The 26,554-nt window shown below is 47.0% G+C and overlaps 1 protein-coding gene across 2 annotated transcripts in view; it reads right to left on the bottom strand.

Annotated features, from left to right (window-relative positions):
- RSBN1 (round spermatid basic protein 1) overlaps positions 1 to 26,554 on the bottom strand; it is a 235,610-nt gene that overhangs the window by 100,891 nt on the left and 108,165 nt on the right. For both annotated transcript variants that reach the window (XM_078644428.1, XM_078644427.1), the window contains exon 2: positions 24,743 to 25,410. In XM_078644428.1, the coding sequence (XP_078500554.1) occupies positions 24,743 to 25,410 (668 nt within the window). The remainder of the gene's footprint in view (positions 1 to 24,742; positions 25,411 to 26,554) is intronic.

Here is a 26,554-nt window from a genome sequence, read left to right as displayed (position 1 = left end):
TGCACTTTGTTTTTGTTCGAAGAAGTGTTTGCAGTCACCAGGTAGGTGACTCTTCCTTTCGGTGATGGTGCGCTTGGGCATCGACTCCATCCCCAGATTGTTTTGCAGAAAGGGTGATGATGCCGTTAGTAAGAGTAGAAAGAGATGTCCATGTATACTGTATCTAAGTAAGATGATACTGCAACAGATAAAAGTACCCGGGGAGGCGGGTGGGCGCATAGGACTCTACAGCTCTATATGACAAGAACAGATGCATACTGGATAAGTTGCATTTTTCGTTCGAGGCATAGGAGCTGGGCTATGCTTTAGCATAGACTACACAGCAGTTATCTCCAAAGTGGTGTCTGACCAGTATCTGTTGCTGTGGTTTGAAATAATGTTCTTAAAATGACCTGACCCACACTAGCTTGTTGTTTTGCTAACACATCTACGCAATAGTGTTTTGTGAATGTGTGCGGTGTAGACCATTTTGCAGCCTTGCAGATGTCATCTAGGGGTATGTTTCCTAAGAACGCCATAGATGAACCTAGTTTGCGTGTGGAGTGTGCCCTAGGGGGAATTGTTAATGTGCATTTAGCCTTAATTTAGCATATTTGGATGCACTTAACTATCCAACTTGCAATGCCTGCTTTTGCTATGGAATTGCCTTTATGCGGTGACGAAAAAGCAACAAAAAGTTGTTTCGTTTTTAGAAAGTATTTAGTTCTTTCAATGTAATATAGTAGTGCTCTTTCTACATCTAATGTGTGAAGAGTCTGGTTGAGGGAAAAAGACGGGTAGCTCAACCGACTGGTTGAGATGGAAGGCAGAAACGACTTTGGGTAAAAGTTTGGGATTAGTCCTAAGAACGACTTTGCTTTTATGAATTTGTAAAAAAGGTTCTTGTATGGTTAGCGGCTGGAGCTCACCAACTTTTCTAATTGATATCACGTCTATAAGGAAGGCTACTTTCCAAGTGAAAAACTGTAATTCACATTTGAGTAGAGGCTCAAATGGTGGACCCATGAGTCTTGTAAGGACTAAATTAGGATTCCACACTGGAGAAGGTGGAAGTCCAGGAGGGATAATTCTTCTGAGTCCTTCCATAAAAGTTTTGAGGATAGCAGGTACTTGAAACAAAGACAAGTGTTGTCTGTTTTGTAGATAAGCCGCTATCGCAGCAAGATGTAAACTTATAGAGGTATACTCTAAATTAGAGCGCTGTAGGTGTAACCGGTAGCAAATTATGTTTTGGATTGAAAAATCTAGTGGGTTGATTTGATTGTTTGTGCATAGATTACCAATAGTTTCCACTTTGCTGCATAGCATGCTCTAGTGGTAGGGTGTTTAGCTTCTTTTATGACGTTCATGCAGTCTAGCGGGAGATTAAGGTAGCCAAACTATAATTTCAGGTGCCAGATCGCAAGGTTGAGTTGACTGGATGTCTTATTTATCCTTGATTCTGAGTGAGAAGCTTGGGGGACAGGTGCAGTTTTTGATGAGGAACTACTGATAGTTCCAACAGGGTTGTGAACCAGGGTTGTCAAACCCACGTGGGAGCAACTGGGATCATTGTGAGGGAATGTTGCTTGAGCTTCTGAACCGCTAATGGAGTTAGCGGGAGAGGTGGAAAAGTGTAAGCAAATGTCCCTGACCAATTCTTCCATAGCGCATTGCCTTTGGACAAATGGTGTGGATACCTGGACGCGAAGTTTGGCCATTTTGCATTGAGCTGTGTGGCAAATAGATCTATTTCTGGGTAGCCCCACATTTGGAAGAATGGGAGAAGAACTTAAGGATATAGTTCCCATTTGTGGATCTGTTGTCTTTGACAGCTGAGCAGATCTGCAATCTGGTTGTTTACTCCTGGGAGGTGTTCTGCAAGAAGATATCTTTTTTGGGGTATGGCCCATCTCCCTATGCTTGGAGCTAGGTGTGAAAGCTGTGTAGTACATTGCTGTCATGTTGTCTGTACGGACTAAGACAGCTTTGCCTACTAGATGCAGTTGAAAAACTTTCAATGTCAGAAAAATCGCAAATAGTTCTAGGTGGTTTATGTGGAGTTATTTCAGTTGTAGGGTCCACATGCCCTGAATAGTAGGTTTTTGGAGATGAGCTTCCCAACCAGTGAGCGATGCGTCTGCCGTTAGCACTATCTGTAGAACTGGGTCGAGGAATGGCCGCCCTTTGGAAAGGTTTTGTGTATTCCAGCACTGCAGAGAGCGATGGGTGAGGCCGTCTACCAACATCAGATCTGTTAACCGACCTTGTGCCTGGTTCCACTGATGTGCTAAGCATTCCTGTAGGGGACGCATTTGAAGCCTTGTCTAAGGGACAATTAGAATGCAAGAAGCCATCATTCCGAGCAACTGCAAGAACACTCGGGCTGGTAGTGAGTGTTGGGACTGAAATTGTGATATGAGATTTAGCATGTTGCTTATCCTGACTGGATTGGGGTATGCTAGGGCTTTGCAAGTGTCTATTGTAGCTCCTAGATACACTTGCATGTTGGGCGGCTGAAGGTGAGACTTGGCGAGGTTTACAGTGAACCCCAAGTCGTAAAGCAGCTGAACTGTCTTGTGAGTGTGGATTATGCAGCTGTGTTGTGACTTGGCTTTTATTAGCCAGTCGTCCAGGTAAAGGACGACAAGAGTGTGTTTTCTTAAATGAGCTGCAACTACTGCAAGGCACTTGGTGAATACACTGGGTGCTGTAGTTACCCTGGAGGGGAGAACTTTGAATTGATAATGGTGTCTGACCACCAAGTATCTCTGGACTGGCTTGGAGGGGGCTGAAATCCTTCGTGGAGGGACGCTCGCAACAGGTCTGGCTCCCGCCTTTCTCGTCCCCGCCTTAATATGTGACCACTGGAGTGCCGCAGGGGTCCTCTCCGAGCCCCCTGCTCTTTAATATCTATGTCACCCCTCTGGTCCAGTTGGCAGAAGAGCAGGGTGCCAAGATCATTGCTTACGCCGATGATACACAACTTTTGTTCACCTGGGGTAATTCGGAGTTCTCTGCTGTGAAGGCAAAAGAGTGTCTGATAGCTGTTTTTCAATGGCTTCTCCTTCTCTACGGAAAGTCCGCCCGGGGTTCAGAGAATCTCTCTGGCCACGTGACTATCCTATGCCATCATCCTTTGGCCTTCCAGTAAAAAAATCTGGGTGTTTAGTTCGACGAGCAGTTGTCCTTCTCAACCCAAATAAAAAAATTGGCTGGGAGCTGCTTTGGGGTATTAAAGTCCCTTAAGAAATTCCTTCCACAGCTTGCGAGGGCAGCGAAGGAAACCGTGACCGGGCACTGATCCTTTTCTCACATCGACTATGCCAATGGGTTGTCTATGGTCCTCCCTGATTATACTCTCAGAAAACTGCAGGTGGTCCAGAATGCAGCAGCTAGGCTTGTGTTGAATATTCCCATTAGAAAGAGCGTCAAGCAACATCTGCGAATGCTGCACTGGCTACCTGAGGTGAAACGTGTTAAGTTCAAGGCCCTGGTCATAGCGCATCGTGCTCGGCATGCTGGTGGGCCTGAATACCTCAGCAAGCGCTTTGCTTTTTACACACCTGCCAGACACTTGAGGTCGGCATTTCAGCTGTTAGCACAGATACCCTGTGTGTACCCACAAAGAACAGGGGGCAGGTCCCGGGCCGTTAGGGCAGCCACTGCCTGGAATTCTCTGCCCCTTTCTCTGCCTAAAATACAGTTGATGGACAGAATGTAGAACAATGTCATACATTCACCCCAGTACAAGGATCTGGGCCTAAATCCATCGTTTTTTTGCACTCCACACCACACTGGCTATATGCAAATCAGCTCTGACCCTGTGCCTCATGGGAACAGTCCAGTCCGAACTACCAAGCCATATCTTTCCCAGACCGGAATCAAGCATCCAAGGACCGGTTTCTGGCTATCAGCCTTCATCAGCCTGGATAGCTTGACTCCAGTGTTGTGTTGAGCCTGGGACTCACGTCTGAGCATAACCAGCCCACTCGGGGTGAAAATTGCAAAAAACACAGTTGATGGACAGAATGTAGAACAATGTCATACATTCACCCCAGTACAAGGATCTGGGCCTAAATCCATCGTTTTTTTGCACTCCACACCACCCTGGGTTAGACACTGGCTATATGCTGCCCATCAACTGTGTTTTTTGCAATTTTCACCCCGAGTGGGCTGGGTATGCTCAGACGTGAGTCCCAGGCTCAACACAACACTGGAGTCAAGCTATCCAGGCTGATGAAGGCTGATAGCCAGAAACCGGTCCTTGGATGCTTGATTCCGGTCTGGGAAAGACATGGCTTGGTAGTTCGGACTGGACTGTTCCCATGAGGCACAGGGTCAGAGCTGATTTGCATATAGCCAGTGTCTAACCCAGGGTGGTGTGGAGTGCAAAAAAACGATGGATTTAGGCCCAGATCCTTGTACTGGGGTGAATGTATGACATTGTTCTACATTCTGTCCATCAACTGTGTTTTTTGCAATTTTCACCCCGAGTGGGCTGGGTATGCTCAGACGTGAGTCCCAGGCTCTCCACACCACTGGAGTCAAGCTATCCAGGCTGATGAAGGCTGATAGCCAGAAACCGGTCCTTGGATGCTTGATTCCGTTCTGGGAAAGACATGGCTTGGTAGTTCGGACTGGACTTTTCCCATGAGGCACAGGGTCAGAGCTGATTTGCATATAGCCAGTGTCTAACCCAGGGTGGTGTGGAGTGCAAAAAAACAATGGATTTAGGCCCAGATCATTGTACTGGGGTGAATGTATGACATTGTTCTACATTCTGTCCATCAACTGTGTTTTTTGCAATTTTCACCCCGAGTGGGCTGGGTATGCTCAGACGTGAGTCCCAGGCTCTCCACACCACTGGAGTCAAGCTATCCAGGCTGATGAAGGCTGATAGCCAGAAACCGGTCCTTGGATGCTTGATTCCGTTCTGGGAAAGACATGGCTTGGTAGTTCGGACTGGACTGTTCCCATGAGGCAAAGGGTCAGAGCTGATTTGCATATAGCCAGTGTCTAACCCAGGGTGGTGTGGAGTGCAAAAAAACGATGGATTTAGGCCCAGATCATTGTACTGGGGTGAATGTATGACATTGTTCTACATTCTGTCCATCAACTGTGTTTTTTGCACCTTTCTCTGCCTAGCATCCGGGATCTGGGGCAGTTTAAGAAATAGCTCAAAACTCAATAACATAACACAACATGGGGGTCAGACTGAATGCGCAGGAAGGCCGTTTGACAGTGACAGAGGGGAGAAACTCTGATCTGATGGACGACACGGCCCAGACAACCAAGAGACTTGAGAGGATGGAGAAGCTCCTTAAATCAGTGGCTATGAAGAATGAGGATTTGGAAGCTTGTTGGCAGAGAAACAACCTCCGAATCATGGGGGTGCCGGAATCCACCAACACGGGACGACTGGATCGCTTCGTGGAAACCCTCTTAACGGACATGCTTGGAGGCAAATCATTTACCACCACTTTCTTGGTCGAGCGAGCGCATCATATCATGGGGCCACGACCCAATCCAGGGTGCCCTCTGAGACCCATCATGGCTTGGCTTCTATATTTCAGGAAAATGGGCACCGCTCTCCGATTGACGTGTGAGAAGGGCTGGCTGAAGTGGCAGGGTTCGAACATATCCCTATACCCGGAGTTTACGGCCATGGTCAAGGACGCCTGTAGGAAATATACTGGTGTGAAGGCAGCCCTACGGAAGATGGGATTGCGCTACAGGACGCTATACCCAGCAAGGCTGAAGGTGGATATCGATGGACGGTCCCGGGTGTTTGACTCGCCCTATGAATCACAAGAGTTCTGCCAGAGATACTCCAACGCTGTGAGGAAGCAGGATGCAACATCTCCACAGCATACTCAAGACATACCTGACTCTGGCGCTAGTGCAGACTTAATTAGTGCTAGCTAGATAAAAACGTGTCTACTCCTCAGCAAAGCAGTAGTACGATGTTATGTTCTCACTACTTGTGCTGCACCGCTTTAGAGGAGTGCCTGTGTGCACGTGAGTGTGCCCCCATAAACATACTATGTGCTACTATGCAGGCCATGTTGTGCAAATAATTGGGGTAGTGGCGGAGTGTTGCCACCCCCCCCCAGTGCAGTTGCGCATGTATCGAATAGTGTTGATTTACAGTGTGATCTGCTTCTGCTTGTACGATCCCATTAATATGGGGTTACGGGATAGGGACTTCTCCCTATGTTGGGTGTGGGGATGGGTGGTGGTAGGGAGGTGTTTTGGACTCATTGGTCAATGTTTGTAGCATGTTCTTATCACCCATTACAGTTTCAGTGTAGGGCAGCAGTGCGCTTTACAAGACACATACATTTACATTTACATTTAAGTAGTCCTAATATTAGTGTGAAAAACAAAGGACTTAGACAATGGCTAATAAAGTTGTTGCTACTCTGGTGCTAATGACCTGGAACGCTAGGGGTTTAAATAATGCTCATAAGTGTAAGCAGGTGTTTAATTACATGCAACGATTCCATGTGGACATTACGTTTTTACAGGAGACTCACCTTGCCCCACATGTTAAGACGCCGCTGGCGGCTGTATGGGGGCCTCATCAATACTTTGCAGGATACAGCACCTATGCTAGAGGGGTGGCGATGTTGAGACACAAACGGGTGCCCTTTCGGAGGGAGGAGATTTGTCGGGATACTGGGGTGCTATTTATTGGTGAAGGGCACCATGCTTGATCAATCAGTACTTTTTGTCAATATCTATGCCCAGAATGTCGATGACCCAAGTTTTTCGAGGAGGTCCATGATCACATAGTGTGCATGGGGATAGACTGTGTTTATATGGGGGGGGGGGGACCTTAATTTGTTGCTCAACCCGGGACGTAATAGCACGGCGCATGTGATAGCCGTGAAGCCAAGGGGCACGAAGTTTAGTGCTGGACACTGTTGAACTGTTTGGGTTGGTGGATGCATGGAGGTACCACTGCGATGACCGAGCGGGATATACTCACTATTCTAGGCCTCATAATACCCGGACGCGGTTGGATTGCTGGGGTTGCTCTGAAGATCAATGAGGTTACACATCTCCCGCGTACACTATAGGATCATTCCCCAGTTATGGTAAAATTGCTCGTCCCTAGGTCAGGGGAGGGGTGGAGCAACCGTGGTGCTTCCTGGACATTGCCTTGAGAGATCCTGTCTTTGCGACTGAGCTTGGGGAAGCGATAGTAGAATATTTCAAGATTAACACTGGGATAGTGGAGTCGAAGGCTACCCTGTGGGAGGCCTTTAAGGTCTATGCAAGGGGGGGTATGTATTTCTAAGAACGGCGGGGTGCTCAGAGCTCTGCGGTGCACGTTAGCGAATATAGAAGCACAGTTTGGTGAGAAGGACAGTGCGGCAGTCACAGCAGATATCCCAAACCTACATATACGAACAGCACTTTTGGTAGAGTTCTGTGAGGCAGCAGAACGTGAAGCGCATTTCCTCAGTAAATATGCAGTCGCTCGACGATATGAGGAGGGTGAAAGGCCTGGTAGGACATTAGCCCGGTTGATGCAGCAGACTCGCAGGCCCACCTATATAGCGGAACTTAGCGGGGATGGTGGTGAGCGGATCACGGGAAAGAAAAGTAGGGGTATTGAGAGAGGTGCTCAAGTATTATATCAACCTGTACACTTCAGGAACCCCGACCATCCTTCTGCCTATAGTGATTACCTCAATGAGGTCTGACTTGTTTGGATGGATAAAGCCCACCAAGAGTTTCTGGCAGAACCATTCACAGAGAATGAGATCACTGATGCTATCAATGTGTTGGATGGGTCTAAGGCGCCAGGGCTAGGAGGCTTCACAGGCTGTTTTTATAAAAAATATAGGAGCCTGCTAGTAGCCCATCTTATTGATATGTATCAGGAGGCCATTGACCTTGGAGAGCTTTCACCCACTCTGAGGGAAGCTGTTATAATCTTGCTGCCTGAACCTGGGAAAGATGCATTAAGATGTAGTTTATGACCTACCCCTTTCGCTCCTGAATTTTGATAATCAAATTTTGGCCTAAGTACTAGCGACTAGGCTCGCTTTGATTATAGAGACACGGATATCCCCAATGCAGTCGGGCTTTATCCCACAGAAGTCCACCGCCCTTAACACTCATACCCTGTTTGCCACACTGAATAGATCTCGCCGGCGGTTCCTGCTGCCGCTGTCCTCCTTGACGCTGAGAAAGCATTCGATTCCCTTGAGTGGCCCTTCTTGGTTGCTACCATAGCAAGGTTGGGAATGCCAGAGCGTTTTATGGCAGTGGTACGGCTGTTGTATACATTGCCTATTGACCAAGGCGTTTCCACTTACACGGGGAATGCGACAGGGTTGCCCCCTATCCCCTCTTCTGTTTGTCTTAGTATTGGACCCGCTGGTGCGCCAGTTGGTGGAAAGGCACAGTCATAGGGGTTGCAGTTTAACACCGGGCACTTGCTCCACACACTTTACGCAGATGATATCATCCTCTACGTACGGCATCCGGATGATAACTTATCACCGTTACTCTGAGAGGTGACGAGGTATGGCACCAAGTCGGGCCTTCATGATAATTGGGAAAAATCGGAGGTGCTCCAACTGACAGAGGCAGCCTGTGCTAGAACTGTAGATTTCCCCCTGAGCTGGTGGGATGACTCTGTGAAATATCTTGGAGTCCACATACATAGAGACAAGGACTATATCCTGCAGCTGAACTATGGCCCAGCAGTAGCAAAATTGGAACTCAACATTGAAAGTTGGTTGCGACTACCACTGTTAATGGCAGGCAGGATAGCCATAATTAAAATGGTGGTATTGCCACAATTTCCGTACCTTTTTTTAAATATCTCCATCCAGTTATTTAATAGTTTTTCGCTAACATACATACGCTGTTGCTAAGATTGTTTTGGGGTGGTAAATCGGCACATATTGGCTGGGACACCCTAACACTCCCTAACGAGAGGGGCAGGCTTGGAGTGCTAAATTTACAGATTTACTATTGGGTGGCACAGGCCAGCTTTGCCTGCCATTGGTACTATATGGATATCCGGATCCTGTATTATCGGCCTGAGGCCAACTTGATGCTTCCAGCTCCGCTTAACTCTCTGTTGCCCGGGGACGAAGCTGCTGGTGAAGAAGCTGCCGGTGACTCGCACGAGGCAAGGGATCTGCAGGCGTCTCAGGAGTGGGGGGGGGGGCAAAGAAGCCTGCTGAGCATCAGCGTAGGCTTTCATTTGGGCCATAGTCGCCCCGACGCTGGGAAACGGCGGGTAGGGTGGTGACTGGCAGAGACGCATGTCCCGTGGGGAACCCGCGCCCTCCGCCAAATGAGGACAAGGCCTCGGAGACAAGCTGCAGGACCTACCAGATGGCGAGCTACGTCCTTGGGGCCATGGTGCAGGGCGATGCCGCAGACGGATTTGGCGGTTCCTGGCTTCCGAGGTAGGGGACGGATGCTGGGACGACACCGACCTGGCAAGCGGGCTGACAGCAATTCCATCCGGCGCTTCCGCCGGGACTTCTGTTTGATGTGCTGACAAGCTTTGCAGTCCGTAGAGTCATGGTGCTCGCCCAAACACCACATACAGATAGGGTGAGGGTCCGTCGCAGACATCTGGCGTGCACAATCAGTACACGTCTTGAAGCCAGAAGGCATTCACACACTGTTCCCTAAAGTAAAGCGTGAAAAGAAGGCCTGAAAACAGGCCAGGACACGATCCGGATCCGCGTTGCACGCGAAAAGGAGAAAAAAACTGACGTTGGCGGGGTGGGGCTTATGAGGCAGCAGGTGCAGTGGAACAGGCCCAAAATTTGTCATGACCTCCAAAAAACACCTAATATTGCTACATTCTACCACTGTACATGCAAACACAGTTGCAGTTACCTTGCAGGGACTAGGGGCATGATTTGAATGGTGAAGCAGGTGCAGTGGCACCGGGGCCAAAAGTTCTACGGACCCCACTAAACGTAGAATATTGCTAAACTTTACCACTAAATAGGCAGTCACAAGTGCTGTTATCTAGCAGGTACAAGGGCCATTACAACAGGGCCAAATGTGGTCATAACTCAACACCTGATATTTCTATGACATCAATTAATTCTTTTATTTCCCTCTTTCATTTCATTTTTCAAAATGTTGCCATTACTTACCCACACTATACCACTTGCCTTGTGTGCATAAACAAGTCATTAACTCTTTAACAGACTTTCTGTAACTTATATTGTACAACTACTCAGCAAGCTGCAACTTACAACACAAAACAGCTTATTATTATTCACAAAGGTGAAATCTAATGCATGTACCAATGCTTGTTCTGTTTAGTGAGCTGCTTCTTTAGTGAATGGTGCTGCCAGCCATACTGCTGTTGGCTCACATGGAAGGATGATGAAAATGATGATGCGGTGTTATGCATTTGAAAGTGGCACCATGCTGGGTATGTGACACCCTTCGGTAGCTAATAAGAGTGCAACAAGCACTCTTTCTAGTAAACACACAAATGGTCGATCAAATGCTATACTCCATTTGACCAGCGTGTGGGCGGAGTCAGAGTCCCTCTCTCAATAGTGCTGTTTGAAGCTCATTTTCAGTTGATCAGACAGACCTAAAGCCAGTAGCGCACGTGTGGATTGACTTCACTTACTTCAGAGGAAAAGACCAAACTTTGAACCCAAATGAAACAAAGGCAGACGATTACTTTTGTTCTGTACACATATAGATGCCACTCGGAGGGGAGAGGTGTGGCGCCGCGGCCAGGGCGACTGACGCTGCAATCTGGGGATCACGGTTCGATCCCCGGCTCCGGCGGCAGGTTAGCCCAGCACCATGTGACTCTGGGCAATAGCTCGCTTAATCTTCCCGACGGCCCCCAGCGCCTAGAGACCCTTACGGGTGATTGTGCGAAATGTGGATTATTATTATTATCAGCCATAGCAAACGACGACTGTAATGCTAATACCGAAGCACTTTAAGGTAGAATGCGAGAATACAATCTGATACGGATATGTTTTAAATTCGTAGTAATTTGGGCCGAACTGACTCGAGTGTTTAAACCTTGCTCTTGTGCAATCTAAATTAATTACACATTTAACCATTTTAATTCGAGCTGCGATATTCCCTTCCATAGCGGTCAACATCCAATGTACGAATGTTTGCAGCTTGAAAGGTGTGACCTCACACAGCAGGTCACAGTGTTTTCAGAAACTAAGGGCAGTAACTAAAGGGAAGTAATGCCGCAGACACCGGGGATCGCTGCTGTAATAAAATACGCTCCGTGTTTAACTCCACCAAGCTCTGTGCGTTACAGCCATTTTACCACACACTAGGTAAACCGGCGATTGATATGGTGATTGCGATCTATTTTAGAATGTTTTCTTTTAAGCTCTGATATCTTAAAATAGCGCTATAATACAAGCCAGAAGGAATAGTCCCGTGTACACGGTGGCACAGTTTACGCAGCCAGCTGAGTGATCCACAACAAATGTCGCCGTCTGTGACTGGATGAATGGAGGCCTGTGCATGCTCACTGCTGCTGCTGAAGGTGTGCAGTGAGTGACTTTGTAGTTGTCGGGTTTGGAAACCGCCACATTCTGAAGCCCTCTGCAGCTTAGTAGTAACCTCCTTGAAGTGCGACTTATTAGCAGTGTCTGAAGCATAGCACTGCACTGATTCAGAACAAAAAGGCAAGCACAGAGAGCCCACAGTTGCAACATTTATGTGCACAATATAAAGCGATTGAGCTCCGGCGAAACCACGCCGTTCATGTCATGAGCAAAAAAAAACCAACACTCTATAGCACAGCCACTGCTGGCTGAGTAAGAACGTTTTTGTTTTCCTTTATTGCTGACGGGGCAAGGGGGGTGTCAGCAGGCAACAAGGAGGACAGGTCGGGAAAGGTGAAAAAGCGATATTATACAGGTGACAAACTGCTTACGCAAATGTATTATTTACAAAATGTTTTATGAAAAAACGCAATGTGCATTATTTATTTTTTCAAACGGTGTGTTTAATGCAAAAATTGTAGTAGGTAACCATACGTACAGTACAGCCTTGAAACAGAGAAATCAAGCAAGGATCTTTAAATTGTCATACCCGAAAATGCCATGATTTAACTTGACCCATTAAAGCTGAAATGCTTGTTTTTCACTCTAAATGACTGTTGGGTTTGGCACAGCAAGCCGCCGCGAACTGCACTGACGCGGGCGCAGATTCAGGGGTTGCATCATCACTTCGGGAGACATAGGTTTGATGGAGCAAGGATTCGCACATAAAGCGACTTGCTTGTATTCATGAACCTCGAAAAACGTTAATGAATTTACCAACATGTTTGTCTTATTAATTTTACACCTTTACCTTGATATCGGGTGTCAGAGTGAAGTTTGCTTATGTGTTTTCTAATACTAATACGCTTGCAAATAAATGGCTGCTGCTACGCGGGAATTTCTACTGCGCATGCGTCGGTCATACCCATGTGACGTGACGTACTTGCAGCTTTGGAGGGAAGCTGTTCGCATCTGCGCATTAGAGCTAAGATGGCTGCTTTGTGTTCTCACATGTGAGAAGCTTGCACTGCTGCTTTTGCTAAGCTGTTTGTTCTGCTTAATCCTAATACTATAGTTTATATTAAAGTAATGGGTATAGAGTAGAGATTCATGGTATACAGTATATTCATGTATTCTGTGTTCTAAGACTGTTTCTTTTCCATTTCATGGTACATTACGAAACTTGGCCCATTATCCTCTGCTGCACTCCATCTTGCTTGAAACTGCGTCTGCGCGAGATCCGTGAGTCTCCATAGCAGTGACCTTTGAAATCCAGCCAAGGAGCTGACTGACTGAGAAGATGATCCCGAGAAACTGCCCTAATGAACTCTAAAGAAATACAATGTATTTGTCAATAGACTGTTCATTGTTATATGAAGTGAAGACATCATGAGAACCTGATTTCAATGGGCGGGAGCATTAATTTGAAAAGGAGACAGCGAAATTCTAAAATATTAGGTGGTGTGATGACCTGTCCTCTTCCTTGTCCAATCGAAATTGGGAATTCTTACACTTGCAACATTTGGGGGGTCGTACACTGACCAGGAAAATAGTATAACTAGCGTAGGTTTAGCCAGAGAAATTGTCCGACTTGTCCGAATAGCCGCCCTGTCACGGACTCAACGCACTCAATAGCCGATCGAGAACAGAGGTGCTGCGGAGCCCTCTGTCAGAAGACTCGCTGACCCAATCGGGGTTCTGGGACCTTAAGTGCTTGGCGAAGCACTTTGCTGGGGAAATCGATAACCCAATCGGGGTTCTGACTGATAGCTGCAGAGAGGGAGTAGCGCAGGCGTTGCAACTGAACTGCGGGTGCTGGTCTCAACTTTCGGTGGTCCTGTTCTGATCCAAATCAGGTCTACCCTTTCCTGACTTCCGTACTGCACCTGCTGGCCTACTGGCAACTGCATTCCTTGGGGTTTCTTCTGTCCTTTTAACTGACCCATGGCCAGGGTTGGTCTTCACACCGTTCTAGGTAAATATAAATCTGTGTGGGAAACAAATAGTACATTTGCGTCCTTTTCTTACCCTCCCTGAATCTTGCTAAAGTCATAATTGCATATGTTCCTTTTTCTTCCACCCTCCTTTGGGATAGTTAATAAAATCGTGATTCTGGCTATTTTAGCATGACCCACTTTTCTCCTATCCTTTAGAACTGAAGATAAAGAACTGTTCATGAAAATATAGATGTTCCTTTTCTTTACCCTCCCTTAGAAAAGCTAAAGTGGTTATTCTGAATTATTAGCGTGTTCCAATTTCTTACCTTCCCTATAGCTACATGGTTACTTCATTTTCGTCATTACAATTTGTGTTCCCTTTTCTTACCCACCCGTTGAAAGCGATTAAACTGACTTCTAGCATGTCCCTTATTTACCCCAATCTTTAGAAAACACCATTTCAAGTCTGATTTCTGTGAGTTCATTATAGTATGTTCCTTGTTCTTACCTTCCCTTTAGAATTCTAAATGGTTGGCATAATATATATTTTGCATAGTTATACACTTTTAATGATTCTGGTTATTGATAGCTTGCTTGCTGTAAACCTTTGGCTTATGACTTTCGATGAAGATTAGATAAAGGTTTCCAAAAACTTCTTGAGTCTGTGGTTATTATAAATGAGTGCAAATGTTATGGTATTTTTGACTGTTTGCCAATCTTTACAACTAACTCCCTGACCCATTGTGGTCATAGGTACCAGTGACAAGGATTGGTAAGTTAATGGTATAGGAATCGGTATAGACTGGTAGTAGAGTGTAGGTTACCCGATTGAGTAAATATGGTGAACTGAATTATGGGCCCAAGTGAGTATTGATAAAATTATAGTCGGGTGACCTGCGCGTTCAATCAGGTTCATAGCCAGTAGTAGCCAGCCGTCCCTGTTACTGCTACCACTCCGTGAAGCAGTCCAAGAAGCGCTTCGGAGGCAGGAGGAAGGAGGCGAGGTGTGCGTGCAGCTTCTGGCGCTGCTATATTAAAGTAGAGAGTCTGCGCTAGGGGAGGAGCAAGGGGGCTGTGGAGACGGCAGAGCCAGGCCTCAGTGCAGCTTGTGGCCCTATGCCTCCCCTTAGCAAGCCCTGCACAAGCTGGCCCCCAGAGAAGCCACTGTCCCTAGCGGAGCAAGGGGTACGCTTGACCTCTACGCCACTCACTGTTTTGCCCAGGCCCCAGCTCCAGTGCTCCGATTTTAAAGCTCTTTCGCCACGCACAACTTGGCTAGTTAAGGCCATTAATGAATCTGCAGCAGACTGCCTACAACCACGTCCAGCTGAATAGTGCTCTTGGTTCAATCCGGTCCCTGACCTCCAGATTCCCCTATAGGAGGAGGGGGGGGACACAAAGTGTGAGGCACAAGTCTAATTGCATGGGACTCCAGTATCCTTTGCCCTGTGAGGTGGAGCTTATGACCAGCAACGTACTATAAAGCGACTGGACTTTCTCCACGGCACCAAAGCCCGGGCCAAGGGGAGGTCCGCCCTGCACCCGTTAGCGACAGGAGACAGGGAGGCGCTTCCCCACTTGGCTATAATTTTTTTGGTCGAGTCTAGAATCAGCGCTGCTCTGGTGAAGACCTGCTGTAGCTCAGTACGTAAGGGAAGACCCGTCCACATTTTTCATTGGTTTTGGCTTGTGTCTTTGTCCTTCGTAAATGCTGTCTTCGGATTCGTTAATAGGCTTGTTAGTCCCTCCTTATTACGGCCATGTCGTTATATGTATCCTCCCATGGCTACTGGCCCTTTTACTTAGAGTATTACACGGTACGTGTTTTGTAGACGGTGAGCACTATTTTCTTTAATGAGGTTCTCCTACTATCTTCTCTACTCCCCCCTCCCTAAAATTGTCCGTGCCTTCTCACCCCCGCCCGCAATACTGTTGTCTGTGCCTTCTCTATCCCTTCTATCCCCTCCCCCCGCCCGCAATCCCGTTTACATGCCTTCTACCCTCCTGCCCCCGCCCGCACTCAAGTTGTCTGTGCCTTCTCCCCCTCACTCTCATTGTCCGTGCCTCCCCTCACCCTCCCTCCCTCCTGTTGTCTGTGATGACTACCATTTGCAATGCAATAGGTCTCACGTAACTGCGCGTCCTATTGCATTGCAAATGCTTGTTATTGCTACTGGATACAGCCGAGGCTGCCTGGGCTGCTTTGACATCATAAAATGGCGTCCCTTCCGCAGACCCCAACAAGAGGATACAGGAAATGGGCTCTTAGTGATGAGACAGAGTGCGATTAGGCTGTGGTTACCCGCGGGGGCATCAAAGGGATGATGCGGGTGGACAAACACCGTATAACAAAGGACCCTGCAGGGAGCGTTACTGCAGCAGCAGAAGCCCCTCGCCCTTATTATCAAAAACTAGAAACGCCAGGAAATACCATCTAATAGGCGCATTCTAAGGATTTTCTAAACTCGAAGTTCTTACAGTGGAAGTGCCTGGAAGGAGTCGAGGCCGGCCTTTTACAGCTGCATTCAAACATGGTCTACCATGCCTTGGCTGTTAGAAAACGATGCATTCACGGAGCCCTAAGAACCAGAGCATCTCAGGACAGAGCGCCTCGACATAACGAGAAGGACGTGTTGTTTATATTGCGTCAAGGCGCACATAGTGTGCTTGACACACTGCCCTTTTGCAAGAATGGCACGGTTCCCTCAGCCACACAGGGGCGCAGCTTCTATTGGTCCAGTAGGTGCAATGGCACCGGAGCACGGAACCCTGATTATTAATGTATTTTGCTATTCAAATTGCAGCTGAAGACACTGTGTGTGCACTCGCCCTTAGAGGATGTGGGCCCAGACCATGTGCCCCCACCTCCATTATTAAAATGTGGCACAAAAAGGTCAACATTAAGAAGTAAACAAAATCAGAACAAAAAGGCAAACACAGAGAAAATTCACCAAATTATAGGCCAGAGGAAAGAAGAACCAAGCATGGTACTTAGGATACCCACAATATTACTGCCAGCACTTGGCTTCATTTAGTCACTCGATAGTTTACAGCATGGTTGGTAACTGGCATTATTTCCTTGTATGTAAAACATCGTGTGCACTGGAAATACTTCAAAAGTAACACAATGTCAGAAGAAGAGAGAGGGGCCGTGTGTTGTAAAGGAATGCTGAGGCCTACACTGGGAATCAGCCTATCTTTCCCTTTAGTAACGGCCCAGGTCTTTCTAAGTTAAACGGCACCAGGCATAGTCGTGGGTTTATCAGGGAACAACGGAAAGAAACATTAACTATAGGAATCTGTTAATAAGGCATATATACATAGCTGCCAAGGTTTAAGATTGCTAAGTGTGACATTTTCATAGTTTCAGTGCAATTATGAGTGACAATTCCACGACTATGAGTGACACTTTCTCACAAGCAAAATCAAGCAATGAAGACGAGGGACAACAATACATGTCAGATATAACACCCTTTTGAGCAACAAAAAACTCGTAAGAAGACCTTCTTAAAACATCTGCAAAGCACTACAAATGGAAGGGCACTAACCTAGTGCCCTTGTAATTGGTGGGGGTAAAAGTGTTTTCTACTTATTCACTGTGTCTCGACTTGGTCTGGGTTTGTTGTTTTGCATTTTGGTACTATTAATAACAATAAACATTAGAATGCAAAGAAAATTCCAGGCCTGGGTGAAACATTCATACCGGATAATGAACATAGTGCAGTCTCTCGTGCACTGTTTCTCCCACAACAGACATCCGATGAAGAAAGTATATTTTATTGGAGGCAGTACAGCATTTCTGGACAGCACTTCACTTTAAAAACTAAGTTGTTATTTTAAGCAGGCATAGCAAACGTTCATTGTAAAGCAAAACGACAAAGACCACTGGGACTCGCACCTCTGCTGCATGCTGAAGTAGCTTGCTAAGTGAGGGTGCGCGTGCTGCAGAGTCAGAGGCCCTGCATGCAATGAGGCAGCATATCCGAAAACAGAGGAAGCTTTCAACCGTTAATAGTTGCGCATGGCCAGTAAAGCGCTTAGGCACACTTACTTTATTTTGAAGGCTGGAAAGGTGCAGTCCATCAACAGGAGCACCTCGAGGGCATTGGGACCCACCTGACGACCACCGCTCCTGGTCTACACTCTCGGGTGGCCCAACCACGCGCCTCAATGCACCGAGCTCGAGCTGCCCGGTGTGGGAGAGGCATCCAGAATGAACCTCGGTCTTTCCCGTTCTAAGGACAGCGGTGACCAAAATCAAGTGGCTGCTCCCGTCATGAGCCAACACCCGCCGCAATCTGCGCCTATGTGGGCCAAACACGGGAACATTTTTGGTGCGGAGATAATCGTGTTACTTTAAGGTGTTTTGCAGGGCCCGGCGCTACGGCCGACTGGGAGACGTCTCTCCTCGACCGCAGCCTCACGAGCCTGTAGCCTGCTATGTACTGCGGGCCAGTCTTGTGAGAGATGGGCCTGCGAGGAAGGCGGCAAAACTGCATCCGTGGTCTGGGGGCCCTGCAGACCGTAAGGAGGCAATGATCCTCCGAAACTTAAGGCTATGGTTCCCCGTGCCTGAATACAGGGCAACTGCGAGGGCGGCCCCTGCCTGCCGCACGGTCACCGGATGCTGAGTTCCGGAGAGAGATGGAGGCGGGCAGAATTTCAATGCAGCAAGATGTTACATTGTAGCAGCCAGTAGTGAACAGTGATTAACTGTTTACTGAGCCTGCTGCTGACTGTTAAGCCTGGGGAGCAGCACAACTGACACACAGGTGTCACAGGCGCCGGCGCGTGCTAGCAGCTTGGCATGCTGGTACAGTACTTGACGCGACAATGGCATTAAAATAAATGCGTGACAATGCATTTCAATGCGGTGTTGCGGAACACCACACTGAAATGCGTTACTGTCACACCTGATGCGTGATACTTGGCAGGCAGGATATATAGTATTTTCTGTATAATACTATCGAATGTTGTTAATTGAAAGATTACACCTCGAGCCAGGAGGGTAAAGATGGCGTCCACGTACAACCTGCATACTAAACTTGACATGGGTCAGTCGCCTACACAGTTGTGTCATAAATCCGAGTGCGAGGAAGTAAGTGCCGCCCTCCCAACGCTGCTTAAACTGAGTACAGCAATGTACCAGCGTTCAGTGGACCCCTCCGGTCCCCGGTGCCACCGCACCTGCTAGACCAATGGAAGCTACGACCATTGCATAGGCTGATGAATAGACACGGCTTGCTCTCTTCCAATATCACAATCTTTTCCTTTTAATAGTGCACATCCTGGTTGCCTGGACACTTGTAAGCGATTGTCTCTTTCGAGCAAGGGCCCATGAGTGGTGTCTGGCATTTTGTGATATGTTCCAAAGGCCTTTGTTCGCCTCTCAACTGCAGCCATAAAGAAGCCCTTTGAGGGCTTTCTTTTATGTGGCCATGGGCGCAGCGCCCATCCCGCACACCTCAAAAAACAAAGTCACCAGCAAGTTTCTGGACTTGGGGCTCATCCTGGCAAAGCGGGCCATCACGTCCCAATGGAAGGCGTCCCGGGGCCCCGTGATAGGGCGCTGGAGGGCGGAGCTGCATAAATGGGCTAGATGCGAGGGTGAGGTTCGTCTGCGGGCCGCGCTCAGGGCAGGCAACGACACAGCACTGGAGAGAGCCAGGGCGTGGGAGGGGATGGTCCTAGGTCTCACGCTCGTGGACATGGAGGAGGAGGATTCCCCGGAACATAGTCCGGCTCCGGCGGAGCGCCCACCAGACGGGGGGACGGCCTAGACCTGTTTTGCTGCTTCCCTACCTCTGAGTTCCATTGTGAAGACTTTCGAATGGTCGCTGATAATCCCCGGTGCTAAACTCCGGATCTGGTCCTGTTAATGGGATTGAGAATATGATTGGTGATACTCTGGCACGCCTGGGGGGGGAGGGGGGTCTGGGTGGGGGCGGGTGGGCTAATAGGGGTGGTCCTGGACGAGGGTGGAGGGGTAGTTGGGGATGAGGGTGTTGCGGGGGACGGGGGGGGGGGGGGTTTGTTTAAGTTGGGTGAAAAGGGACTCCTGGTTTACCTGGACTTGGGACAGGGAGAAGGGAAGGTTAGGACCAAAAGCAGCCATGTCATTCCCCACCCGCTTGGTGGCTATGGACGCGAGCGGACTGCTCCAGCGAAATTCCTTTTCCCATCGAGATATTGCCGCTCAACCTCCGGGTTGTGAGCTGAATGGCTGTGTGATACTGGGGTGAGGGGCGACACACCAATTGTGAACCAGGGAGAGAGGGATGAATATGCTGTATTATTCTCTGATCTTGCTGCAATAAAAAAATATTTGCAAAAAAAAAATGGGCGCAGCGCCCATCATTAATGCTGAAGATAACACATGCTCTGAGTGGAAACAGACTCTTTAGTCCTAGGCCCGGGCAGTTCCGTGGCCAGCCCTAGAGACCACACCACCGCCTGGTATCCCCCACGAACACGTGACAAATTCACCATTTTAATGATCAGCGTGCAGGTCCATAAATAGCTGATCTTGCCAGTTAAACTATACAAAGGGTTACGTCTCTCCGACCTATACTCCCTTACTGAAAAGGCCTCAAGGGGTCCTTCTGTAAGCCCACACCCCTGGGAATCTGGTTTATAAACCATGGGTGAGCGAGACAGTGTGGGTATGATGGGATACTAACTGCATCCATTTCCAGAGGCCTGCCCTCCTGACTCGGGTGCATCTCCTCCATATTTTCACCAGTGCCACCCCCCACCAAATTCAAAGGGAACAGTGAAAAGTGTCTCAAGGGAGAAGACGTGGCCTAAGGGTAGGGCGGTCGACCTCAGATCGGGGGAACCGTGTTCAAGTTTCGGCACCAAAGCTCAACATCCTGTGATTCTGGGCAAATCACTTAATTTCCGCATGCCTAACGTAACAAGCATTGGCATAGCCAATAGGTCTCGCTTTTAGGACCTTCTAAGTATTTAGTTATGCAGCACAATATCCTTGGTGCAACAACATTAACTTCTGCATGGTTAAACACTTATAAGGTCCTAAAGGCGAGACCTATTGGCTATGCCAATGCTTGTTATTTATTGCTGGCAGGCCGGAGGGAGGGCGTTGTAGGAGAAAACACTGAGGGAAGGAGGACGAGTGTGTGGCAACACATACAAAGGCAAGTCTGTGAAAAAAGTGCTATGATGCAGCTAGCACTGCTGTGTCATATTTTCTTTCTATCGTACAGCAGGAGGCATCATGGAGATGGTGGCAAAGGCAACGAGGAGGGAGCGGAGGCAACTTGGAGTGGGAAGAAGTACACAAGGAAGACATCTGAAAAACGTGCACTCTTGTAGAGTAACTAAACGAAAATACAAAAAAAGTAGCGAGAGGGGTCAAGCAATCACATGGACAGCAGGAGAGGGCTTGATTGGGCAAGGAACAAGGCAAACAAGTGCACAGGTGGGGGCAATAAACAACAGGTACAGCATGAGGCAAACACTAACATGGACAGCGGTTAGGGTAAGCAACAACATGGACAGAAAAAGGAGGCAACAAACAGAAAACGGGTGAGAGCAAGCAATAACTGCAGGTGGAGGGCGAGAGGGTCAAAAAAACATTATGAAGAGCAGGTAAAGCAAACAGCAACATGGCCAGTGGGTGGAGACGAGCAACAACACAGACAGAAAGATGGGGCAAGAAACAACATGCACGGGGTAAGAAAGACTATAAGCACATGAGGGAGCGAACTCTCAAAAGCAAACTTTCAAGGCGTGCCTCCAAAACACGAGCAATAGAATGACACGTTCTTTGGCCATTCTCCAAAATGCGGACTCTGACCTCGCTCAGCATCTGTGATGACTCATTGCCCCTCACTCATCGCCATTGGGTCATTCCAGACCTATCAGGAGCCCGATCTAGTTCACAATCATGGTGCAGACGCCTTTCATTAATAACTACACAAAAGAGGAATGGGCGTCAATTGAGGGTCACTAGGGGTAGCAGCTGCTACTCCTGAATGGATGGTTGCTACTCTCCTCAAGTAGCTTGTGACCCCTGCCAGCAAGCCTGGCACATTCTAGGTGGATGTGCGTTTATGCACTGGGAGAAGCATGTTCCCTGCTATTTACTGCTGTATGATGAGTGCTGAGGGTTGTGTCACCTAGAGTGTTTTTGAAATTCTTCCTGGACTGCCCCTGCAGTAGTTTGATTGTCTGAAACTATATGCATTTATTTACAGTGTTTTATCATAGCTGTTGCCTTATTCTCTTTTATTTGTGTTGTTGTGGTTGGTGATAATAGTTCATACAGCACTATATGTTGGCTGGAGTGCGCATGTGCTCAAAGTCCTCGGTCCAAGCTCTACAGACAGTTGTTGCTGCTGGCAGTGATCAAAGATCAGCGGAAGTCAGACTTAAGGAGGGTGCGGGCAGCTGGTTGAGTTTAGCATGAGTGCAACATAAAAAGGAAGATGTATAAATATGACAGATGAAAGAAAGAGAAGAAAGATCACCACAAAAGGAGGGCCTCCTGGTGGGGAGGCAGACCCACCGAAGGGTTGAACAGAAAAGAAAATGACAATAAATGAGGCAAAACCCGCAGGACCAACGTGAGACAGAGAGGACATAAAGACGAAGGAGCAAACGAAGAAGCTAGAAACGACAACAGGAGAAAAGAGCAAAAGTAGAGGAAGAAAAACCCCATGAGGGAGAGACAGGGAGGTCATCAGAAGACGTGGCAGGGAAGGGCAGCAATAGGAGAGTGGGATTTAAAGGTCAGAGGAAGAGATAGAGCAACACTTCGAGGGTTAGACCGTGCATGTGAAGAGGAGGAAAAACGTGTAGGATGAGAGCAGAACAATATGGGAGAGACATAAAAGTTGAGAGAAAGAAGAGAGAGGGAAAGACCGGAAATGAAGTAGAAACACAGGTGAGAGAAAGAGAGAACAGCCGAAAATAAGAGAGGGAGAACATCAAATAGAGTGTGAAAAGTGAATTGAAGCAACAAACTGAGAGTGAGCTCAGCGAGCAGGAAGAGTGACAGAGGAGACAAGAATTGGCCGCGCAAGTGCCACGGCCGCGCGGCCACGAGACTGAAAGGGATCGCGATCAAGCGCGGCGAGCGATGCACTTAATGAGCATGATGAGGAAAGCCATATGGCGTTTCTGCTCGTAAGCGCAAGTCCGCACGCGTAACTGCAAGCTCTAGGCCATGGTGGTAGCATTTTCTGAAGCCCTTACTAAAAGTCTCGCCAGAGCAGTCCATGCGCTGGCTCAGGCGAGACCTAAAAATGAATGTGGTGCTCATGTAAAGCTCTCCAATACCTTCGGGTCATGTTCACGCTATATGAAACTCCGGGGGGAAAAAAATTCCTTCCAAGAGCCCACATTAAAGCAAAAATCAGCGCTACCTAACAGTAATGCACAGGTAATCCTGCTTTACGGTTAGAAGACACCCACGCTGTAGGCTAGCTACACATTTTTGGCAATAAATTAAGTGGTATAATATGTAGGCTACTGTGACTATACTGCTATACTAGAGTTTCTTTTCAAGCACATATTTGTTAGAGGTGATCAATTACCTGTTGCATACTTTGCATTATGTGAGCGCTGATACACAACCACCGGGTTGTGGAAATTAACAATTACGGATACCACTGGCGTGCACTGCAGTTTTCTCCCACGTAGTGCACTGAATTTCAACAACCCCACACACTATCACCTCTGTCCAGAAGACACTAAGCTCAAACTATTCAAGTATGACCTCCACCATTTTTTGTTGTTGTTTTTTTTCCAATGGCATAGTCATGTTGCTAAACCTGTCAGTATATTAAAGCGCTATGCCTTTTCTATAAAGCAGGGGCTATGAAAAGCTGTAACAATAAGCAGCTATACAGCTGTTTAGAGACAAGTCTTTTCTTGCAAAATGCCATATTTCCCGCTGTGACAATTTTCGGCAAGCTAATCACTCGTTTTATTAACACGACACTGGAACTTCTAATGACATTTTAGTGGCTCATCAATCACAGCACAGCGCATCTATATGCAACACTATTTACATTATAACGTATCAATATGGTGGCTAACGATAACGCTGCCAAAGTCACGCTTCATGTGAAGTCCCAGACCAGATCGTTTCAGTGAGTGGAACCTGCCTCTTAAATTAACGTTGCCTCAGCTTAGCAAGCCTTTACGAGCCTCTGACATGTTGTGCCATCTTTCAGTATTCTCAGGCAGATCAATTTTAAGGCGGCAGTGTTAACAAATGGTTGCACTTCTCAATCATAACTTTAAGAAATGTTTTACGTAATAAAAGAGAATTTGATCTCATCAAAACCTTTACATCTTCTATTTCAGTGAATTTTAATGAATGGATTGGTTCGACAGGCTGCTTACAATGCTTTATGCAGTAGGGGTAAGCAAATTATGCAGCAAGAAAAGGAAGAATTGCAATATTGAAAGTACAATCGGTGGTAGCTCAGATGCTTTGGTGCATATTTAGCAACCACTCTCATTGCACACACAAATTACCATAATTGTACTTGTCAAAGCAGTGCTATTAGTGTAAACGATTCCATGTTGAAGTGTGGATATGGCATCACCTAGTGTATTGATTTGATCATATTAAGTATTTGTTTCCAACACACTTCAGAATGAACCAAAAATATGCTTCATTTGTGCGTTCCTAAATCGGATATATGACACCCTTTTTACCCTCCATATTCATTAAGATTGTCAAATAAATCCTAACAGTTTGCAAAAGAAATGTAAACACCAAGCTCCCTCAGAAGACAGAGCCGGACATTGACCACTGTTTTTGAATGCACAGCAGGTTGATAAGAACAAGATTTACAGGCCTGTTTACAAAAAGGGGCACTCAAGGACGAATACAAGGAGAGGTAGTGTGAAAAGGTTTTGCTCCTTGGGAGGGAAAAACTTACTCTGGATACCCTAAAACAAATAAAGCCAGGAAATAGAAACCCAGAAAATGTGAGTTACAAACCACAAAGCAAATGGTAGGCAACGGGTGAATGCACTCTCAGGGAAGCTTTCTGAATGTACCCAGGATGTATTTAGCAAACCAGACAGCTGAGCAGTCTGGTAAGCTTCAACCTAAAAGGCATGGCGCACAAGGCCCACTCCGTTCATCAAGACTATCTGAATTCCAGAATTCCTTTTTGTAAATCTGTATGTTTAGGTCTCAGAACACTAAAAACAGTTGTTACATGACCGGTTGGTGCTATATAAAAAACACCTATGCATTCTGTTTGTGTGTGCTGCTGTTTTATAGCAAACAGAAGTCTTGCTCACCTGAGTATGAAAGTTGGAAATGGTTGTAGTTTCAATATCCTTTTTCCCCAGAATTTCCATTTTCACTGGTGTGTTGGGAAAGTTAAATGCAAAGTAATCTAGAAAGTCTGGCAAGTACGCTGCTGCACCGTGAACTATTGCTAATGCATAGCGGGATGCATTTTTTTCATTCTCATTGAAAGTCAAAGCTAGGAACTCTTCAGCAAACCTCTCCATCTCCACTGGAGACAAAAATGAGAGTTCGTCCATGTAGGCATGCAGAACTGGAGCTCCACCATTGGACTGGTGCTCTTCATGAATGAGATTGTTAAATTTGGTGCCAGACTTTAAAACATTGGTACGGATGCAGTGGTCTTGGTGAGACATGAATGGCATCTGCACACCCTGGGGCACTCTGTATTCTTGTGTGCCCAAATCCAACCTGCAAAGCTGCTCATCTTTAAGATACCTACTGGATTCCTTGTCCTCAATATCGCTCTGTGCTTCTTGGCTCTCCATATCTTGACTGATGCGGGTCAGTCCTGCACAAAGAGTCTGCACTTCCTTATTATACATTTTGAGACGCCTCCCCCTCATGTCTTCCCTGTGTTTCTTCTTCTTTTTTTTCTTTATCTTCTTAATGAGTAGCTCATCTGTTAAGAGAGATTTTCCATTTTCACTCGGGAGTTCTGCAAGACAAAAAACAAAAATAGTCAACTGAATTTATTTGCATGTTTCCACACAAAAAAAGACACTCAACACATTTTCAACATTTGAAAACCACGAGAGACTCTATGCTTACTTTTTAGGGCTTACCTACAAATAACTTTACCTACCTTTTGAACGAACTATTGTCTACAGTACAATAAATAAGGTGTGATTTGAGTCAGGCCTTGCTTATGATGAGATGGTATTCAGTTGCTTGCTCTTTATCCAATGGCTTTCCTCCTAAATTTTGTGTTGGTCTCCCCTCCCACATGAACCACAGCTGGTTAACCTTGTACTTGATTAGATGAACTGTATTCTTCCACTGCTTACTTAAGAAGCATATTTTGGTGAAAGACCTACTGCTCACAGTTCCAATGGTGCTTTCGGTCAGACCACTGCTCATGAATGGTTGGCTTTATCTACCTCATGTATTTGCTTCTTATTCAATGAATTGCCTTCCTCTTTTTGTGTCCCCCCCCCCTCCCTCCCTTGGGGCTTTACGGTTTTACAGTGTTTCAGAATGGACGAATTGTAGCCTTACACTGCTTATAATCAGTGAAATATATTTCCCTTCAACTTTCATGCGAGGTCTTGTTTTTCCTCTATGTGCTACTTCCTCCCTTTTTTGGCCAATGCGGTTAAGCACTGGCAGCAAGCATGTTTTTTTCTTCGTAAATGCGAGACCTATTGCATTGCAAATTCTTGTATGAAAGTGTGTATGGGTATTCGTGGCTGGCAGAGGCTAAGCGCTGGGGTCAAGCGTGGGATCCACACACCTTGTAAGGGATTAAAAAGAAAGGTATCTTGGAAGTGTGTCAGCTCGGTTTTAGTCCACTGAAGAGAAAGGAGGCAGAGCAGGCACTTCGAACAGAGCCTGCACTTCAAACGGGACTGGCACTGCAGAGCCGCTGTTTGAAACAGAGCTGGCCTGTACTGCTCTGCGTATTTCGGGTCTTTGAACTATGCATCCCTCGAGTCTCTGCATCTCCAGGAGCTTGGGATCTGCTCTGCCATCGGTTCTTCTCTCCCTGCCAAAGTCGTTTTTCTCGCCTCTTCCTTATGTTCTCTGCATCTCTGCGCCCTCTGGTTTTCTGTGCCCTTACACCCTTTGGCTCTCTGTGCCAT

This window comes from Lissotriton helveticus, chromosome 5_1 (assembly GCF_964261635.1).
Source record: "Lissotriton helveticus chromosome 5_1, aLisHel1.1, whole genome shotgun sequence".
NCBI lineage: Eukaryota > Metazoa > Chordata > Amphibia > Caudata > Salamandridae > Lissotriton > Lissotriton helveticus.
Note: the sequence above shows the minus strand (reverse complement) of the source record. Positions and strands in the feature narration are given on the sequence as shown.